The following is a 19,642-nucleotide window of genomic DNA, read 5'->3' as shown; positions in this document are numbered from 1 at the left end:
CCTTTGAAGAAGGCCAGGCATAAACAAAGCCAGACTGTGAAAACTAAAATAAAAATGTAACCCCTTGGTGTGTAGACACTGTCATACTTCCACAAGCATCAAGAACATTCAGAGAAATATGACCTCATCAAATGGATAAAATAAGGTGCCACTTACCCCAAAGTGATGGAGATGTGAGATCTCTCAAAGAATTTTAAATAGCTGTTTTAAGGAAGGTCAATGAACTTCAGGAAATCACAGAGACTCAATTGAGGAATATATCAAAGAAATTTAATGTAAAGATTGAAATAATAAAAACAATCAAACAAACTCGGGAGCTGAAAATACACTGAATGAAATGAAAGATGCAATAGGGAGCAACAGCAGCAGAATTGGTTAAACAGAACAATCAGTGAGCTTGAAAACAGACTAGCTGAAAATACACAGAGGAGAAAAAATAAAAAAAAGAAATGAAGAAAGCTTATGAATCTGTGGGCCAACATAAAAAAGCAAATATTTGGGGTGTTGGAGTTAGGTAGGGAACTGAGAAAGACAGGGGTAGAAAACTTATTTGAAGAAATAATAACAAAAAACTTTCCAAACCTGGAGAAAGATAGAAATATCCAGGTACAGGAAAGTCAAAGGTCACCAATCAGAGTCAGTCCAAGTAAAGATACTCTAAGACATATAATCAAACTCCCAAAGGTGAAAGACAAAGAGAAGATCCTGAAAGCAGCAAGAGCAAATATGCAAATAACATTTAGGAAAGATCCAATACACCTGGCAGCAGACTTCTCAGCAGAAACATTATGGGCCAGGAGTGGATGGGATGATATATTCAGAGTGCTGATGGAAAAAAATAATGCCTTCTAAGAATACTCTATCTAGCAAAGCTATTATTTAGAAGTGAAAGAGAGATAGACTTTCACAAACAAAAACTGGGAATTTATCACCAGAGCTGTCCTACAATAAATGCTAAAGGGAATTTTTTTAAACCACAGGAAAAAGACTGTTAACATGATTGTTACACTAATATTATAACCATGATGCATAAACCACTTATATATTTACTAAGAAGACTAAAAGACAGAAGTATTAAAAATAACGACTACAATTTACCAAGAGACAGGCAATATAAAAATGCAAATTGTGACATCAAACGTTCAAAATGTGGGGAAGAGAATGGAGCTAATGTGTACAGTGTTCTTTGTTTCAGTGTTCTTTGTTTCTTTTCTTTTGCAATCAAAGTAAAGTTGTTATCAATCTTAAGCAACTTGTTGTAACTACAGAATATTTTTTGTAAGCCTCATGGTAACCACAAAGCAAAAATCTACAACAGATACACTAAAAATAAAAAGCAATAGATTAAAACATACTGCCAGAGAAAACTTAACCACAAAAGAAGACAGTAAAAAAGGAAGAAAGGAAGAGAGGAGTTAGAAAAGAAGCAAAAATGGCAGTAAATACTGACATATCAATAGTAACATTGAGTGTAAATGGATTAAACTGTCTAATTAAAAGATACAGAGTGGCTAAATGGATTAAAAAACATGATCTAACTATATGTTGCCTACAGGAAAATCACTTCACCTGTAAAGACACACATACACTGAAAGTGAGGGGACGGAAAAAGATATTCCATGCAAATGGAAACCAAAAAGGAGTAGGAAGAGCTATATTCATATCAGATAAAATAGACCGTTTCTTTTTCTTTTCCTTTTTTTTTTTTTTTTGAGACAGAGTCTCGCTCTGCTGCCCAGGCTAGAGTGCAGTAGTGTGATCTCAGCTCACTGCAACCTCCACCTCCTGTGCTCAGCGATTCTTGTGCCTCAGCCTCCCAAGCAGCTGGCATTACAGGCATGCGCCACCATGCCCAGTTAATTTTTGTATTTTTAGTAGAGACGGGGTTTTGCCATGTTGGCCAGGCTGGTCTTGAACTCCTGAGCCAAGCCATCTGCCCACCTTGGCTTCCCAAAGTGCTGGGATTACAGGCATGAACCACTGCACTTGGCGAGATAAAATAGACTTTAAGTCAAAAATTGTAAAAAGACACAAACGTCATTATACAAAGGGGTCAGTCAACTGTGCAAGAAGACATGACAACAACAAATATATGCACATCCAACACCAAGAACACCCAAATATATGAAGCAAATATTAATATTAGCAAAGCTAAAGGGAGAGATAAACTGCATTACAGTAGCAGTAGGGGACTTCAACACCTCACTTTTAGCAATGGACAGATCATCCAGGTGGAAAATCAACAAACATTGGAGATAAATTATACTCTAAGCCAACTAGCCCTAACAGACATCCATAAAACATTTCATCCAACTGCTGCAGAATGCACATTTTTCTCATCAGTACCTAAAACATTCTCCAGAATAGACCATATGTTAGGCCAGAAAACAAGTCTCAACAAATTAATTAAGCAAAGTCAAATCATATCAATATCTTTTCTGGCTGCAACAGAGCAAGACTAGAAACAGTCTTGTTTCTTTTCTCTTCTTTTGCGATCAAAGTAAAGTTGTTATCAATCTTAAGCAACTCCTCAGTAACAGGAGGAACTTCTGAAACTGTAAAAATACATGGAAATTAAATAACATGTTCATGTAAAATAAAAAAGAAAAAGAAAAAGGAAACATTATAACAGATACCACAGAAATACAAGAAATCATTAGAGACTATTACGAACTACATGCCAACAAATTAGAAAAGCTGGAAGAAATGGGTAAGTTCTTGAACACATATAACCTACCATGATTGAATAATGAAGAAAACCTGAATACACCAATAATGAGTAACAATATTAAAACAATAATAAAGTCCCCCAACAAAGAAAAAGCACAGGACCTTATGGCCTCACAGCTAAATTCTACTGAAAGTTTAAAGAAGAACTAATACCAATTTTGCTCAAACAATTTCAAAAAATTGAAGAAGAGGGAATATTTCCAAACTCATTCTATGAGGCTAGCATTACACTGATACCAAAAACAGAAAAAGAGACAAACAACAAAAAACTCTACAGGCCAACATCTCTGATGAAAATAGATGCAAACATCCCTGACAAAATACTGGCAAACAGAATTCAACAACACATTGAAAAGATCATTTGCCATGATCAAGTTGATTCATCCCAGGGATGCAAGGAAGGTTCAATGTACACAAATCAACAAATGTGATATATCACAGCAACAGAATGAAGAATAAAAACCATATGTTCATTTCAATAGATGCTTAAAAAGCATTCAATAAAATTCAACATCCTTTCATGATAAAAGCCCTAAAAAAATAGGGTACAGAACATACCTCAGCAAGATAAAGTCTACATATGACAAATACACAACTAATACTATATTGAATGGGGAAAAATTGAGAGCCTTTCCACTAAAATCTGGAAGAACATAAGGATGCCCACTTTCACCACTTTTACACAACATAGTACTGGAAGTCTAAGCCAGAGCAATTAGGCAAGAGAAAGAAATAAAGGGCATCCAGACTAGAAAGGAAGAAGTCAAATTAATCCTCGTTACAGATTACATGATCTCATATTTTGAAAAACTTAAAGATTCCACAAAAAACTATTAGAACTGATAAATGATCAGTAAAATTGAAGGATACAAAATCAACATACAAAAATCAGTAGTGTTTCTATATGCTAACAGTGATCAATCTGAAAAAGAAATCAAGAAATCAATCTTATTTACAACAGCTACCAAAAAATACCTAGGAATAAATTAAACCTAAGAAGTAAAAGATCTTTATAATGAAAACCATGAAATAGTGAAGAAAGAAATTGAAGAGGACACAAAAAATGGAAAGAGATCCCATGCTTATTAATTGAAAGAATCAATATTGTGCAAATTTCTATACTACCCAAAGTGATCTACAGATTCAATGAAATATCTGTCAAAATAGCAATTACATTCTTAAAAGAAATAGAAGAAAAATCCTAAAATTATATGGAACCACAAAAGACCCTGAATAGCTAAAGCAATCCTGAATAAAAAGAATGAAGTTGGAAGCATCACAATATTTGATTTTAAGTTATACTGCAAAGCTATAGTATCCAAAACAGCATGGTACTGGCATAAAAACAGACACACAGACTGGTGGAATAGAACACAGAATTCAGAAATAAATCCACACACTTACAGCCAACTTATTTTTGACAAAGATGCCCAGAACATACACTGGGGGAAGTCACAATCTCAATAAATGGTGCTGGGAAAACTGGTTATCCATATGCAGAGGAATTAAACAGCCCCATTTCGGCTGCATGCGGTGGCTCATGCCTGTAATCCTGGCACTTTGGGAGGCCAAGGCAGGTGGATCACCTGAGATCAGGAGTTTAGGAGCAGCCTGGCCAACATGGCAAAACTCCATCTCTATTAAAAATACAAAAAAATTAGCCAGGCGTGGTGGTGAGCACCTGTAATTCCAGCTACCTGGGAGGCTGAGGCTGGAGAATCGCTTGAACCTGGGAAGTGGAGGTTGTAGTGAGCCAAGATCACAACACTGCACTACAATCTGGGTGACAGACAGAGCTAGACGCCGTCTCAGAAAAAAAAAAAAAAAGCCCCATCTCTCACCATCTACAAAAATGGATTTAAAACATAAATGTAAGACCTGAAACTATGAAAGTACTAGAAGAAAACATTGGGGAAATGCTCCAGGACCTTCATCTGGGCAAATATTTTTTGGGTAAGACCTCAAAAGCATAGGCAACCAAAGTAATAATAGACAAATGGGATTACATCAGGCTAAAAAGCTCCTGCACAGCAAAGGAAACAATTAACAAAGTGAAGTGACAACCTACAGAATGGGAGTAAATATTTACAAGTTATCCATTCAACAAGGGATTAATAACCAGAATATATAAGAAACTCAAACAGTCAATAGCAAAAAGATAGATAATCAAATTAAAAATGGGCAACATACCTGAATAGACATCTCTACAAAAGCAGACATACAAATGGCAAACAGTTAAATGAAAAAATTCAACATCAATCATCAGGGAAATGCAAATCAAAACCACAATGCGTTATCATCTCACTATAGTTAGAATGGTTATTATCAAAAAGACAAAAAATCAAGTGCTGGCAGAGATGCAGAGAAAGGGGAATGCCTGTACACTGTTGATGGGAATGTAAAGTAGGACAACCGTTATGAAAAACAGTATGAGGCTGGGCGCAGTGGCTCCCATCTGTAATCCCAGCACTTTGCGAGGCCGAGGAGGGTGGATTGAGGTCAGGAGGTCGAGACCAGCCTGGCCAACATGGTGAAACCCCGTCTCTACTAATAACACAAAAAACATTTAGCCAGGCGTGGTGTCAGGCACCTGTAATCCCAGCTACTCGGGAGGCTGAGGCAGGAGAATTACTTGAACCTGGGAGGCAGAGGTTGCAGTGAGCCAAGAGTGCGCCACTGCACTCCAGCCTCAGCGAAAGAGCAAGACTCCATCTCAGAAACAAACAAACAACCCCAAAAAGCAGTATGGAGGTTCCTTGAGAAACTAAAAATAGAACTACCATATGATGCAGAAATCTCACTGCTGGGTAGATATCCAAGAGAAACGAAATTACTATGTCAAAGAGACAGGTGCACTCCCATATTTATGGTAGCACTATTCATAATAGTCAAGATATGGACTCAACCTAAGTGTCCATCAACAGATGAATGAATAAAAAAATGTGGTATATGTATATAATGGACTATTACATGGGCATAAAAAGAATGAAATCCTGTCATTTGAAACAACATTGATGGACCTGGAGTTCATTATGTTAAGTGAAATAAGCCAGGCACAGAAAGACAAATATACTGCATGTTCTCACTCACATGTGGGAGCTACAAAAGTGGATCTCATGGAGGTAGAGTAGAATAATGGTTACTAGAGGCTGGAAAAGGAAGAGTGGTAGGGGAGGATGAAGAGAAGTTGGTTGATGAGTACAAAAATACAGTTAGATAGAAGGAGTAAGTATTCGTTAGTACATTATGGAAATTATAGTTAACAACAATTTATTGTATGTTTCAAAATAACTGGAAAGAACTGTAATGTTCCAATACAAAAATATAAATGTTTGAGGTGATGATATCCCAATTACCCTGATTTGATTATTACATATTGTATACATGTAGCAAAATATCACATGTACCCCAAAAATATGTACAACTAAATATGACGTCAATTAAAAAATACAAAAAAATTAGATTGCACATACAAATGCCACTTTGTATAAACTGATAAGTGTCCCAAGAGAAATAAATAAAATTTTAAGATAATTCAGATAGTGAGTTATTTCTAAATTTTATTTTAGAGCTGGGGGAGAAGGGATCAAATTGAGTTCATAAGAAGGGGAAAGATTAAGTGAGGTCTTTAAAGTTAGATAAGACATGAACAATCAGATAGAGATGTGTGAGAGGAAAGCCATTCCTGGATAATAAAACAGCCTAAGAACATAGAGATAGAGGGCATACTGTGTTTTATTTGGAAATAAGGAAGGTAAGATTGGTTGAGACAAATTACAGAGGATCTTATTGTCACAGAACATGTAAAGGAAGGAAGAAAGAATGAAAAGAGGAAGACAGAAGACCAAAGTCTGAACTTTAAGGAAATGCTCTTAAAGACAACAAGAAACAGGGTCAGTTTGATAGTGAAAGAGTACCAAAGGTATTGAGAGAGAGAGAGAGACAGAGAGAGAGAAACAACCAAAAAAAAACCCCAGAAAGTGAAAGAGGTAGATGCTCAATAAACACTTGTTGACTGAATAAAAGGAATGACTATTATTGTACACTGTTATAGAAGTCAAAAGCCAAAAATGAGTCTAGTGATTATACAAGAACATGAAAGCAAGATGACATGCTCTTTGAATACAAAAAAGTTTATAATCTAGTTAGGAAGACTGGGAACTACTTAACATTACAATATTACACAAATCATCTAGTATGTCATCTACCTTTATAGGTGAACATGTCTGAACATGTATATCTGTAGTATTCCTAGATAATTCTGAATCCATGCAGCTTTTAAATGTAAAACTTTAAATAATAATAAATAAGTGAATACCTTTCATATGATAGTAAGGGAATGGTGTTCTAATAATTCTGGAGGATTTAGTAAATGAAATTTTCTTCTCAGATTGGTGACTTTTATTCAGAGTATTATCTATTTCAAAGCGAGTAAAAAACCAAACTTAGAAACACACTAGGTATCCAGAGAAGAAGCACTTGAAATTCAACATCTATTTATGCTTTATCCCTAGACAAGCAACAGGTATGAATTCTATAGTGATGTTATTATACTAAATAAAGATGCCATTGCTCCTACCTAAAGATTATGGACTGTAACAGTGACAGTATTATTCTTAACAGTCAAACCAAAGCCTGAATTAGCTAAAATATTTAAATGTTAGGAGCAAACTAGACTAGAAATTTAATAAAATAATTTTCCAGGTAAGATTAATAAGTTTGAAAGTCTGATTTTCTTTGTCTCTTCTCTCTCTCTCTCTCTCTCTATATATATATATATATATACACACACACACAAACATATCTCCCCCCCAGCATTCCACTGAAATATATTTAAAAAGTAAAATTAAAATCTCTGCCTACATTTAAAGGACAAGTTGATTACCATATATTTAATTATAGTACCTTACTTTACTAGGACTATATTAAGGATAATGACAATATAGAAGCCTAAAAATATTTCAGAGGACTGTTTTAACTGTCTAAGATACTATCTCAACTTATTATTAGTGAATAGGCAATGATGTCAAATTAAAGCAAGAAGGCAAGCTCTCCTATGGAAGTGATTGTAAAAATGTATTTATGTACATACCCATACCCCAATATCCACATATCTACCCCCTCACACCCAATGCCACACATAAACTGTGATGATCAATTTTCTACTCAATCACATGGTCAATCAACAATGGTAGAAACTTCCATGTTTCTTTGTTAATGGGCTACTATTTGGCTTCTGTTTGTTGATCCAAAGTATAAGGCAAGGGAGAAGCAAGGCATTTATAAATTTTGCTACACAATTAGTTGTTTCAAATATCATACAACCCTCATATTATTGGGTGAAGCAACATTTTCTAACCTTTATACAAATAAAAACCACTTTTACCTATATGACATCTTAACATTGCTAACCCTGCCACCCTTACTGGGCAAAATCTTAAGATGCTAGCATGGTTTTATATTATAGACTATTTTTAATCCATTCATATATATTCTGATTTATTTCATGTGATTAGCCTCCAATGCAGAATCACAGAAAATACAATATGCTTAGTATATTATTTCTTCTTTTCTTTAAACCACTGTTTAGTAAGGACCAAATATTGAATAACTTTTAATTTCTAGTGATTATTCTTTCATGCTCAAAGTGTAACTGTCATTCAGGATATTTTTTAAAAAAGCAATATGCCTGTAGTCCCAGCTACTTGGGAGGTTGAGGCAGAGGATCACTTGATCCCAAAAGCTCAAGGCTGTACTGCACAATGATTGCATCTGTGAATAGCCACTGCACTCTAGCCTGACTAATATGGCGAGACCCTGTCTCAAATAAAATAAAATAAAATAGCAATATAAACTTTCCATTAAAATATGATTAGTAGGGTAAGAATTTGAAATTAGATTTTCAAGTGCCAATTTAAGAAATATTCTTACCTTTGATTCGAGGTAGACATTAGCTGATGACATTTTTGTAATTTTGCATATGTAACAAACTAAAGAGATGGCACAAAGAATAAACAGGCTATCATTAATTAATGCTCGAACAAACACAGTCCATTTCAACTGATTTTCTGGGACATCTCCATGAACTAGCATTGCACAAGTCAAGTTCACCACTAAAAAGAGCAGGCTTGCCATTATAAAGCCCAAATGCAGTAGAATTCTGAAAGAAAAAAAGTATATTAGATGGTTATGTAACTAATAAGAAATTAAATTTAATTCTGAATTAGTGTGTTATGTTAGGTACAAGAATTCCTTCAATTTGAAATGTTTATGAATGGCATAGATTTTTAAGCATTTATTCAGAAATAGTCTCAGGTTGACTTGAACTCAGTTTCTCCACCAGGAATAAGATAGGACTATTTTAACACTATTTCAAGTAATCCCAAATTTTTCATTTTTATAACTATTAAGCATATTTTCATTAACCTTTCCAATCCAAGAATTATCATGTTTTTACAATGTGCCTGAAAATTAATATACTGTATCTAAATTTATACTGATTAAATTTTAATTGATTAAAATATCAATTTTAAGAGTTAGGCCAGGCATGGTGGCTCATGCCTTAATCTCAGAACTTTGGGAGGCCGAGGCAGGCAGATCACTTGAGGCCAGGAGTTCGAGACCAGCCTGGCCAACATGGAGAAACCACATCTCTACTAAAAATACAAAAATTAGGTGGGTATGGCAGCACACGCCTGTAGTCCCAGCTATTCAGGAGGCTGAGGCACGAGAATCACTTGAATCCAGGAGGTGGAGGTTGCAGTGAGCCAAGACAGCGCCACTGCACTCCGGCATGGGTGAGAGTGCGAGACTGTATCAAAAAAAAAAAAAAAAAAGGAAAAAAAATTTTAAGAGTTAAACAAAGTATGTTTTAAACAATATTCCTTATGAACTTCTGTTTATAGCAAAAAATGCTTTCAAACTTGACTAAAGAAGAACATAGGGACAGTACATGTAGAGTTTCAAGCACCCGTTAATACCTCATGTTCTTAAAAAGTTGCATATTTACTATGCATGAAGAGCAACTCTGCACATAAAATCCTTAATCTCTTCTCCCTAAGAAAATTTAGGCTACCTCATAAGAACTCTTCAGTTAAGGCTGCTATGTGTATCAAGTAGCAGTAACAACTATCTGCACGAACATAATACCAGTTCAAACACATTTATACTTCCAAATTAAATACATATGATGCTGAAATTTATCTGGCTTCCTGATATATTGGGTCATTTCAATAGTGGAAATCATAAAGTAGCTGCCTTTGGAAATGGTTTAAACGAGGTAAATTGAAGGTAACGTGCAATCTGTAACAAGCAAACAAAACTGCTTAGTGTACATGCAAAGCAAAAAGATTTTAGTTTTAAAAGGTTGTATTTTGAAGTTCTCTCAGATTAAATAATAAAAACAGTAATTACATAGTTTGAAACCCAAAAAGGATCTTGAAATTACCTACATATCCAGATAATTAGTTTTGAAACTAGTAGAGGGCACATGAGTTGCACAGTCAGCAAGTTAGTGGGAAAATTGGGTTGGAAACCCCAATCTCCTGACTCCACAGCTTAGCACTCCCGCTTTTGAGATTGATCAGTACTGAAATATTACCTATTTCATGGAACATTCTCACTCCAAACAGCATAATCTAACTTTGGCAAAAGTGGACCCTATGAAGTTAGATCTAACATTTGAAGCAGTGCAGGGACAGAGCAGCAAAAAAACAAAAAATTAATCAGCTGTATGGCTGAAGGGAGAGAAATGTGGGCTACTCAATTTGATTCCTTTGAACCAATCTAACAACTTGGTTTTCTATAAAACCGTGAAGGTGCCCTCAACAACCACTCCCTTCTACCATGAGAAGTCTACTATGAAAAAAAATTAGATCTTTTAGATACTAAGCCTTAATATTAATGAATTAATGCTTTAGATCTTTTAGATAGAAATTTAGATACTCATAAAACTTACTTGTGTCTGTCAAGTTCAGTGGCACATCTGACTTTACATATAACCTATAAAGAGAATATAAAAAGAAAATTTTGAAAACGTGTAATATAGAATTCTTAAATATGTTCTGATTTTGTGTTTTAAAGTGCTACCACTATAAATAACATATAGCAAGCGAAGTACAAATGTTAACAGTTGAACTACCATAAACTAAGAGACAGGTTTCCAAAGGCTTAAAACAATAAATCAATAACTTTCTTTGTTATCAACATAAACCTACATTTCTATCTTTAAAGACTGAAACAGAATTAATTCAGTTTAAACATTTACTGTACTTTTATTATGAGGCAGACATTGTGCTGAATGGCTTGCCACCTATCCTAAACTTCATTATATTAGTCATGTTTTATTCTAAAATGGAACTTCTTGCTTAAATATGAATATGGCTGAGTATTCTCCAAAGACTATTTTCTTCAGTAATGAAATGAATTAGTAAAGCGAAATGAGGTACCAAAAGTGAACACAAAGATAATGAGCATATATCATATTTAGTAAACTTTCTTCTTTTACAAAGCCTTACAAAAGGCAGGTGCTCAGATACTTGTTGAATAAAGTTAGGTGAGTAGGTAAACAAAATTTGAAATAAACATGGTATATTCTGCGAACATAGTATTACGGGTCTCAAGTCCTTACTGGTGAACTTTAAATTATTCTTTAGATAATGGGAAGATATTGAAAGTTTTTATACAGCTATTCCAAAATATGGAATTTCACTAATCTGACATTAGTGTACAGGCTACTACAGAGGAACTACAAAATAAAAGTAGAAAGACCAGTTACAGGACTATTGAAGTCCTAGAGTATGAAGTTTGGGGACCTGGAAAGAAAGAAGAAAGTACAATATGAAGAAAAATAGTGAAGGTACATGGTAACTCACTGATTTCATTTAAACATTTATCAAGTGCCTATTATATATCACACTCTATGAAAGGTGCCATGGATTCATAAACATGACCACGGTTTCTGCTCTCTATGAGCTCAGAGTATGAAAGAACAGAAAAACCATCTATTTTGATACATTGTGATATAAATGCAAAATATGCTATCACAAAATCTAGAAAGAGAAAAAGACTAATTCACTCCAAGAAAGGGTATGAGGTAAGGGGAAAAACTGTCTGGAGCGTCAGGGAGGACTTCTCTAATATTTGAGCGAACTTATGAAGAGTAAATTGGTGTTAGGCAGGTGAATCATCAGGCAAAGATAGATGCCTGAGCATCTACTCATACCTACTGTACAGCCATGTGTCACTTAATGACAGAGATATTTTCTGAGAAATGCATTGTTACAAATGCACCATTTGGAGATATAAAACGGGTCCCTTCCAAGACGGCCAAATAGGAAGAGCTCCAGTCTGCAGCACCTAGCAAGGTTGACGCAGAAGACAGGTGATTTCTGCATTTCCAACTGAGGTACCTGGTTCATCTCATTGGGACTGGTTGGACAGTGGGTGCAGCCCATGGAGGGTGAGCTGAAGCAGGGCAGGATGTCGCCTCACCTGGGAAGCACAAGGGGTTGGGGAATTTCCCTTTCCTAAGCAAGGGAAGCTGTGACAGACTGTACCTGGAGGAATGGTATACTCTTGTCCAAACACTGCACTTTTCCCACGGTCTTAGCAAGTGGCAGACCAGGAGATTCCCTCCTGTGCCTGGCTCAGTGGGTCCCACGCCCACAGAGCCTTGCTCAGTGCTAGCGCAGCAGTCTGAGATCGACCTGCAACATTGCAGCCTGGCAGGGGGAGAGGCATCCGCCATTGCTGAGGCTTGAATAGGTAAACAAACCAGCTGGGAAGCTCGAACTGGGCGGAGCCCACCGCAGCTCAGCAAGGCCTACTGCCTCTCTAGACGCCACCTCTGTGGGCAGGGCATAGCTGAACAAAAGGCAGCAGACAACTTCTGCATACTTAAACGTCCCTGTCTAACAGCTCGGAAGAGAGCAGTGATTCTCCCAGCACGGAGTTCGAGCTCTGAGAATGGACAGACTGCCTCCTCAAGTGGGTCCCTGACCCCTGTGTAGCCTGACTGGGAGACACCTCCCAGTAGGGGCCGACAGACACCTTATACAGGCGGGTGCCCCTCTGGGATGAAGCATCCAGAGGAAGGACCAGGCAGCAATATTTGTTATTCTGCAATATTTGCTGTTCTGCAGCTTCCCCTGGTGATACCCAGGCAAATAGGTTCTGAAGTGGACCTCCAGCAAACTCCAACAGACCTACAGCTGAGAGGCCTGACTGTTAGAAGGAAAACTAACAAACAGAAAGGAATAGCATCAACATCAACAAAAAGGACATCCACACCAAAACCCCATCTGTAGATCACCAACATCAAAGAGCAAAGGTAAATAAAACCACAAAAATGGGGCGAAACCAGAACACAAAAGCTGAAAATTCCAAAAACCAGAGTGCCTCTTCTCCTCCAAAGGACAGCAGATCCTCGCCAGCAATGGAACAAAACTGGATGGAGAATGAGTTTGACGAGTTGACAGAAGTAGGCTTCAGAAGGTCAGTAATCAAACTTCTCCAAGCTAAAGGAGCATGTTCTAACCCAATGCAAGAAAGCAAAAAACCCTGAAAAAAGGTCAGATGAATGGCTAACTAGAATAAACAGTGTAAAGAAGACCTTAAATGACCTGATGGAGCTGAAAACCACAGCATGAGAACTTCGTGATGCATGCACAAGCTTCAATAGCTGATTCAATCAAGTGGAAGAAAGGATATCAGTGATTCAAGATAAATTAATAAAACAGAGCGAGGAGACAAGATTAGAGAAAAAAGAGTAAAAAGAAATGAAAAAAGCCTCCAAGAAACATGGGACCATGTGAAAAGACCAAATCTACGTTTGACTGGTGTACCTGAAAGTGATGGGGAGAATGGAACCAAGTTACAAAACACTCTTCAGGATACTATCCAGGAGAACTTCCCTAACCTAGCAAGGCAGGCCAACATTCAAATTCAGGAAATTCAGAGACCACCACAAAGATACTCTTCGAGAAGAGGAACCCCAAGACACATAATTGTCAGATTCACCAAGGTTGAAATGAAGGAAAAAATGTTAAGGGCAGCCAGAGAGAAAGGTCGGGTTACCCACAAAGGGAAGCCCATCAGACTAACAGCTGATCTCTCGGCAGAAACCCCACAAACCAGAAGAGAGTGGGGTTCAATATTCAACATTCTTAAAGAAAAGAATTTTCAACCCAGAATTTCATATCCAGACAAACTAAGCTTCATAAGCGAAGGAGAAATAAAATCCTTTGCAGACAAGCAAATGCTGAGAGATTTTGTCACCACTAGGCCTGCCTTACAAGAGCTCCTGAAGGAAGCACTAAACATGGAAAGAAACACCAGTACCAGCCACTGCAAAAACATGCCAAATTATAAAGATCATCGATGCTATGAAGTAACTGCATCAATTAATGGGCAAAATAACCAGCTAACATCACAATGACAGGATCAAATTCACACATAACAATATTAACCTTAAATGTAAATGGGCTAAATGCCCCCAGTTAAAAGACACAGACTGGCAAATTGGATAAAGAGTCAAGACCCATTAGTGTGCTGCATTCAGGAGACCCATCTCATGTGCAGAGACACACATAGGCTAAAAAAAAAGGGATGGAGGAAGATCTACCAAGCAAATGGAAAGCAAAAAAAAGCAGGGGTTGCAATCCTAGTCTCTGATAAAACAGACTTTAAACCAACAAAGATCAAAAGAGACAAAGAAGGCCATTACATAATGGTTAAGGGATCAATTCAACAAGAAGAGCTAACTATCCTAAATATATATGCACCCAATACAGAAGCAACCAGACTCATAAAGCAAGTCCTTAGAGATCGACAAAGAGACTTAGACTCCCAATAATGGGAGACTTTAACACCCCACTGTCAATATTAGCCAGATCAAAGAGACAGAAGGTTAACAAGGATATCCAGGACTTGAATTCAGCTCTGCACCAAGCAGACCTAATAGACATCTACAGAACTCTCCACCCCAAATCAACAGAATATACCTTTTTCTCAGCACCACATCACACTTATTCTAAAACTGACCACATAATTGGAAGTGAAACACTCCTGAACAAATGTAAAAGAACACAAATGACAACAAACTGTGTCTCAGACCACAGTGCAATCAATCTCAGGATTAAGAAACTCACTCAGAACTGCACAACTACATGGAAACTGAACAACCTGCTCCTGAATGACTACTGGGTAAACAATGAAATGAAGGCAGAAATAAAGATGTTCTTTGAAACCAATGAGAGCAAAGACACATCATACCAGAATCTCTGGGACACATTTAAAGCAGTGTGTAGAGGGAAATTTATAGCACTAAATTCCACAAGAGAAAGCAGGAAAGATCTAAAATTGACACCCTAACATCAAAATTAAAAGAACTAGAGAAGCAAGAGCAAACACATTCAAAAGCTAGCAGAAGGCAAGAAACAACTAAGATCAGAGCAGAACTGAGGGAGATAGATACATGAAAAACTCTTCAAAAAATCAATGAATCCAGGAGCTGGTTTTTTGAAAGATCAACAAAACAGAGAGACCGCTAGCAAGACTAATAAAGAAGAAAAGAGAGAAGAATCAAATAGATGCAACAAAAAATGATAAAGGGGATATCATCGCTGATCCCACAGAATTACAAACTACCATCAGAGAATACTATAAACACCTCTATGCAAATAAACTAGAAAATCCAGAAGAAATGGATAAATTCCTAGACACACACACCCTCCCAAGACTAAACCAGGAAGAAGTTGAATCTCTGAATAGATCAATAACAGGTTCTGAAATTGAGGCAATAATTAATAGCCTACTAACCAAAAAACGTCCAGGACCAGATGGATTCACAGCCGAATTCTACCAGAGGTACAAAGAGGAGCTGCTACCATTCCTTCTGAACTATTACAATCAATAGAAAAAGAGGGACTCCTCCCTAACTCATTTTATGGGGCCAGCATCATCCTGACACAAAGGCCTGGCAGAGACACTACAAAAAAGGAAAATTTTAGATCAATATCCCTAATAAACATCGATGTGAATCTCCTCAATAAAATACTGGCAAACTGAATCCAGCAGCACATCAAAAAGCTTATCCACCACAATCAACTTGGCTTCATCCCTGGGATGCAAGGCTGGTTTAACATATGGAAATCAATAAACATAATCCATTACATAAACAGAACCAATGACAAAAACCACATGATTATCTCAATAGATGCAGAAAAGGCTTTCGATTAAATTCAACAGCTCTTCATGCTAAAAACTCTCAATAAACTAGAAATTGATGCAACATATCTCAAAATAATAAGAGCTATTTATTACAAACCCACAGCCAGTATCATACTGAATGGGCAAAAACTAGAAGCACTCCCTTTGAAAATTGGTACAAGACAAGGATGCTCTCTCTCACCACTCCTATTCAACATAGTGTTGGAAATTCTGGCCAGGGCAATCAGGCAAGAGAAAGAAATAAAGGGTATTCAATCAGGAAAAGAGGAAGTCAAATTGTCCCTGTTTGCAGATGACATGATTGTATACTTAGAAAACCCCATCGTCTCAGCCCAAAATCTCCTTAAGCTGATAAGCAACTTCAGCAAAGTCTCAGGATACAAAATCAATGTGCAAAAATCACAAGCATTCCTATACACCAATAACAGACAAACAGGCAAATCATGAGTGAACTCCCATTCACAATTGTTACAAAGAGAATAAAATACCTAGGAATCCAACTTACAAGGGATGTGAAGGACCTCTTCAAGGAGAACTACAAACCACTGCTCAACGAAATCAAAGAGGACACAAACAAATGGAAGAACATTCCATGCTCATGCATAGGAAGAATCAGTATCGTGAAAATGGCCATACTGCCCAAGGTAATTTATAGATTCATTGCTATCCCCATCAAGCTACCAATGACTTTCTTCACCGAATTGGAAAAACTACTTTAAAGTTCATATGGAACCAAAAAAGAGCCCGCATAGCCAAGACAATCCTAGCAAAACAGCAAAAAGAACGAAGCTGGAGACATCACACTACCTGACTTCAAACAATACTATAAGGCTACAGTAACCAAAACAGGATGGTACTGGTACCAAAACAGATATATAGACCAATGGAACAGAACAGAGGCCTCAGAAATAACACCCCACATCTACAACCATCTGACCTTTGACAAACCTGACAAAAACAAGCAATGGGAAAAGGATTCCCTATGTAATAAATGGTGCTGGGAAAACTGGCTAGCCAAATGTAGAAAGCTGAAACTGGATCCTTTCCTTACACCTTATACAAAAATTAATTCAAGACGCATTAAAGAATTAAATGTAAGACCTAAAGCCATAAAAACCCTAGAAGAAAACCTAGGCAATACCATTCAGGACATAGGCATGGGCAAAGACTTCATGACTAAAACACCAAAAGCAATGGCAACAAAAGCCAAAATAAACAAATGGGATCTAATTAAACTAAAGAGCTTCTGCATAGCAAAAGAAACTGTCATCAGAGTGAACAGGCAACCTACAAAATGGGAGAAAATTTTTGTAATCTACCCATCTGACAAAGGGCTAATATCCAGAATCTACAAATAACTTAAACAAATTTACAAGAAAAAACCAAAAAACACCATCAAAAAGTGGGCAAAGGATATGAACAGACACTTCTCAAAAGAAGACATTTATGCAGCCAACAGACACATGAAAAAATACTCATCATCACTGCTCATTAGAGAAATGCAAATCAAAACCACAATGAGATACCATCTCACACCAGTTAGAATGGTGATCATTAAAAAGTCAGGAAACAACAGATGCTGGAGAGGATGTGGAGAAATAGGAACGCTTTTACACTGTTGGTGGGAATATAAATTAGTTCAACCATTGTGGAAGACAGTGTGGCGATTCCTCAAGGATCTGGAACTAGAAATACACTTGGCCTAGCGATCCCATTACTGGGTGTATACCCAAAGGATTATAAACCATGCTACTATAAAGACAATGCACACGTATGTTTACTGCAGCACTATTCACAATAGTAAAGACTTGGAAGCAACCCAAATGTCCATCAATGATAGACTGGATTAAGAAAATGTGGCACATATACAACATGGAATACTATACAGCCATAAAAAAGAATGAGTTCCTGTCCTTTGCAGGGACATGGGTGAAGCTGGAAAATATCATTCTCAGCAGACTGTCACAAGGACCAAAAACCAAATACCGCATGTTCTCATGTATAGGTGGGAGTTGAACAATGAGAACACATGGACACAGGGCGGGGAACATCACACACTGGGGCCTATAAGGGGGTGGTGGCTGGGGAAGGGATAGCATTAGGAGAAATACCTAATGTAAATGTCGAGTTGATGGGTGCAGCAAACCAACATGGCACATGTATACCTATGTAACAAACCTGCACATTGTACACATGTATCCTAGAACTTTAAGTATAATAAAAAACAAAACAAACAACAAAAAAAGCACAATGTGTCAGTGTGTGAACATTACAGAGTATATTTACACAAACCTAGATGGTATAGCCTACTACATACCTAGGCCATATGGTATATAGCCTATGCTCCTAGGCTACAAACCTGTGCGGCATGTTACTGCTGTACCAAATGCTATGTGCAAGTATAACACGATGGTAAGTATTTGTGTATCTAAACATAGAAAACATACAGTAAAAACGTGGTATAAAAGATAAAAAATGGTGCACTTGTATAGGGCACTTAATATGAATGCAGCTTACAGGGCTGGAAGTTGCTCTGGGTGAGTCAGTGAGTGAGTGGTAAGTGAATGTGTAGGCCTAGGACATTACTGTACACTACTGTAGACTTTATAAACATTGTACATTTACGCTACACTAAATTTATTTTTAAAAATGAACAATAAATTAACTTCAGCTTACTATAACTTTTTAAATTTATACACTTTTTAAGTTTTTGACTCTTGTACTAACCCTTGGCTTAAAACACAAATACATCATACAGCTGTACAAAAATATTTTCTTTCTTCATATCCGTGTTCAATAAGCTTTTTTTCTATTGTAAAATGTTTTCATTTTTATTTTTTACTTTTTGAACTTTTTTCTTAAAAGCTAAGACATAAATACACCCATTAGCTTAGGCCTACACAGGGTCAGGACCATCTGTATCACTGTCTTCTAACTCCACATCTTGTGCCACTGGAAGGTGTTTAGATGCAATAACATGTATGGAGCTGTCATCTCCTATGATAACAATGCCTTCTTCTGGAATACTTCCTGAAGGACCTACATGAGGCTGTATTACAGTTAACTTTTTTTTAATAAGTAGAAAGGCATTCTAAAATAATAGTAAATACATAAACCAGTAACATAATCATTTATTATCCAGTGTTATATACTGTACATAATTGTATGTGCTACACTTTTATACCCCTGGCAGCACAGCTTTGTTTACACTAGCGTCACCATAAACATGTGAGTAATGCATTGTGCTATGACGTTACAATGGCTATGATGTTAAAATGGCTGCAACATCACTAGGTTATAGGAATATTTCAGCTTCATTATAATCTTATGGGACCACTGTTGTATGTGGGGTGAGTTATTGACTGAAACGTTGTTATGTGGTGCCTGACTGTGTTTTGGTAACAGTACTACCATCTACCAGAGGCTGAATGTAATGAAGGAGTCTAAAATAGTATACTATTAGTCTCTAAACTGTATTACTTATATTAAGTCATAGATGCATCCACTTTTGCCATCTCCACTATCACAGTGGATTACAGCAACCTTTTAATTGATTACCTTCATTCTTAATTCCATCCACCTCTTCAGATAACTGTTCATCTGATCACTTTTTAAAATTCCCCCTCCATAAATGATTCATTTAATTTTTAAAAATTGTGGTAACATAGATAGAACATAAAAG

The 19,642-nt window shown here is 36.8% G+C and overlaps 1 protein-coding gene across 3 annotated transcripts in view; it reads right to left on the bottom strand.

Annotated features, from left to right (window-relative positions):
• Positions 1–19,642, bottom strand: part of GPR137C (G protein-coupled receptor 137C) — an 82,589-nt gene that overhangs the window by 26,384 nt on the left and 36,563 nt on the right. For 2 of the 3 annotated variants that reach the window (XM_054448659.2, XM_063651597.1), the window contains 2 exons: positions 10,688–10,731; positions 8,662–8,890 (listed from right to left, as the gene is read on the bottom strand). The exons of the other annotated variant lie outside the window; for it this stretch is intronic. In XM_054448659.2, the coding sequence (XP_054304634.1) occupies positions 8,662–8,890; positions 10,688–10,731 (273 nt within the window). The remainder of the gene's footprint in view (positions 1–8,661; positions 8,891–10,687; positions 10,732–19,642) is intronic. 3 annotated transcript variants of the gene reach the window in all.

Source organism: Pongo pygmaeus, chromosome 15 (genome assembly GCF_028885625.2).
Source record: "Pongo pygmaeus isolate AG05252 chromosome 15, NHGRI_mPonPyg2-v2.0_pri, whole genome shotgun sequence".
NCBI classification, from domain to species: domain Eukaryota; kingdom Metazoa; phylum Chordata; class Mammalia; order Primates; family Hominidae; genus Pongo; species Pongo pygmaeus.
This window is presented reverse-complemented; position numbering and strand designations above follow the sequence as displayed.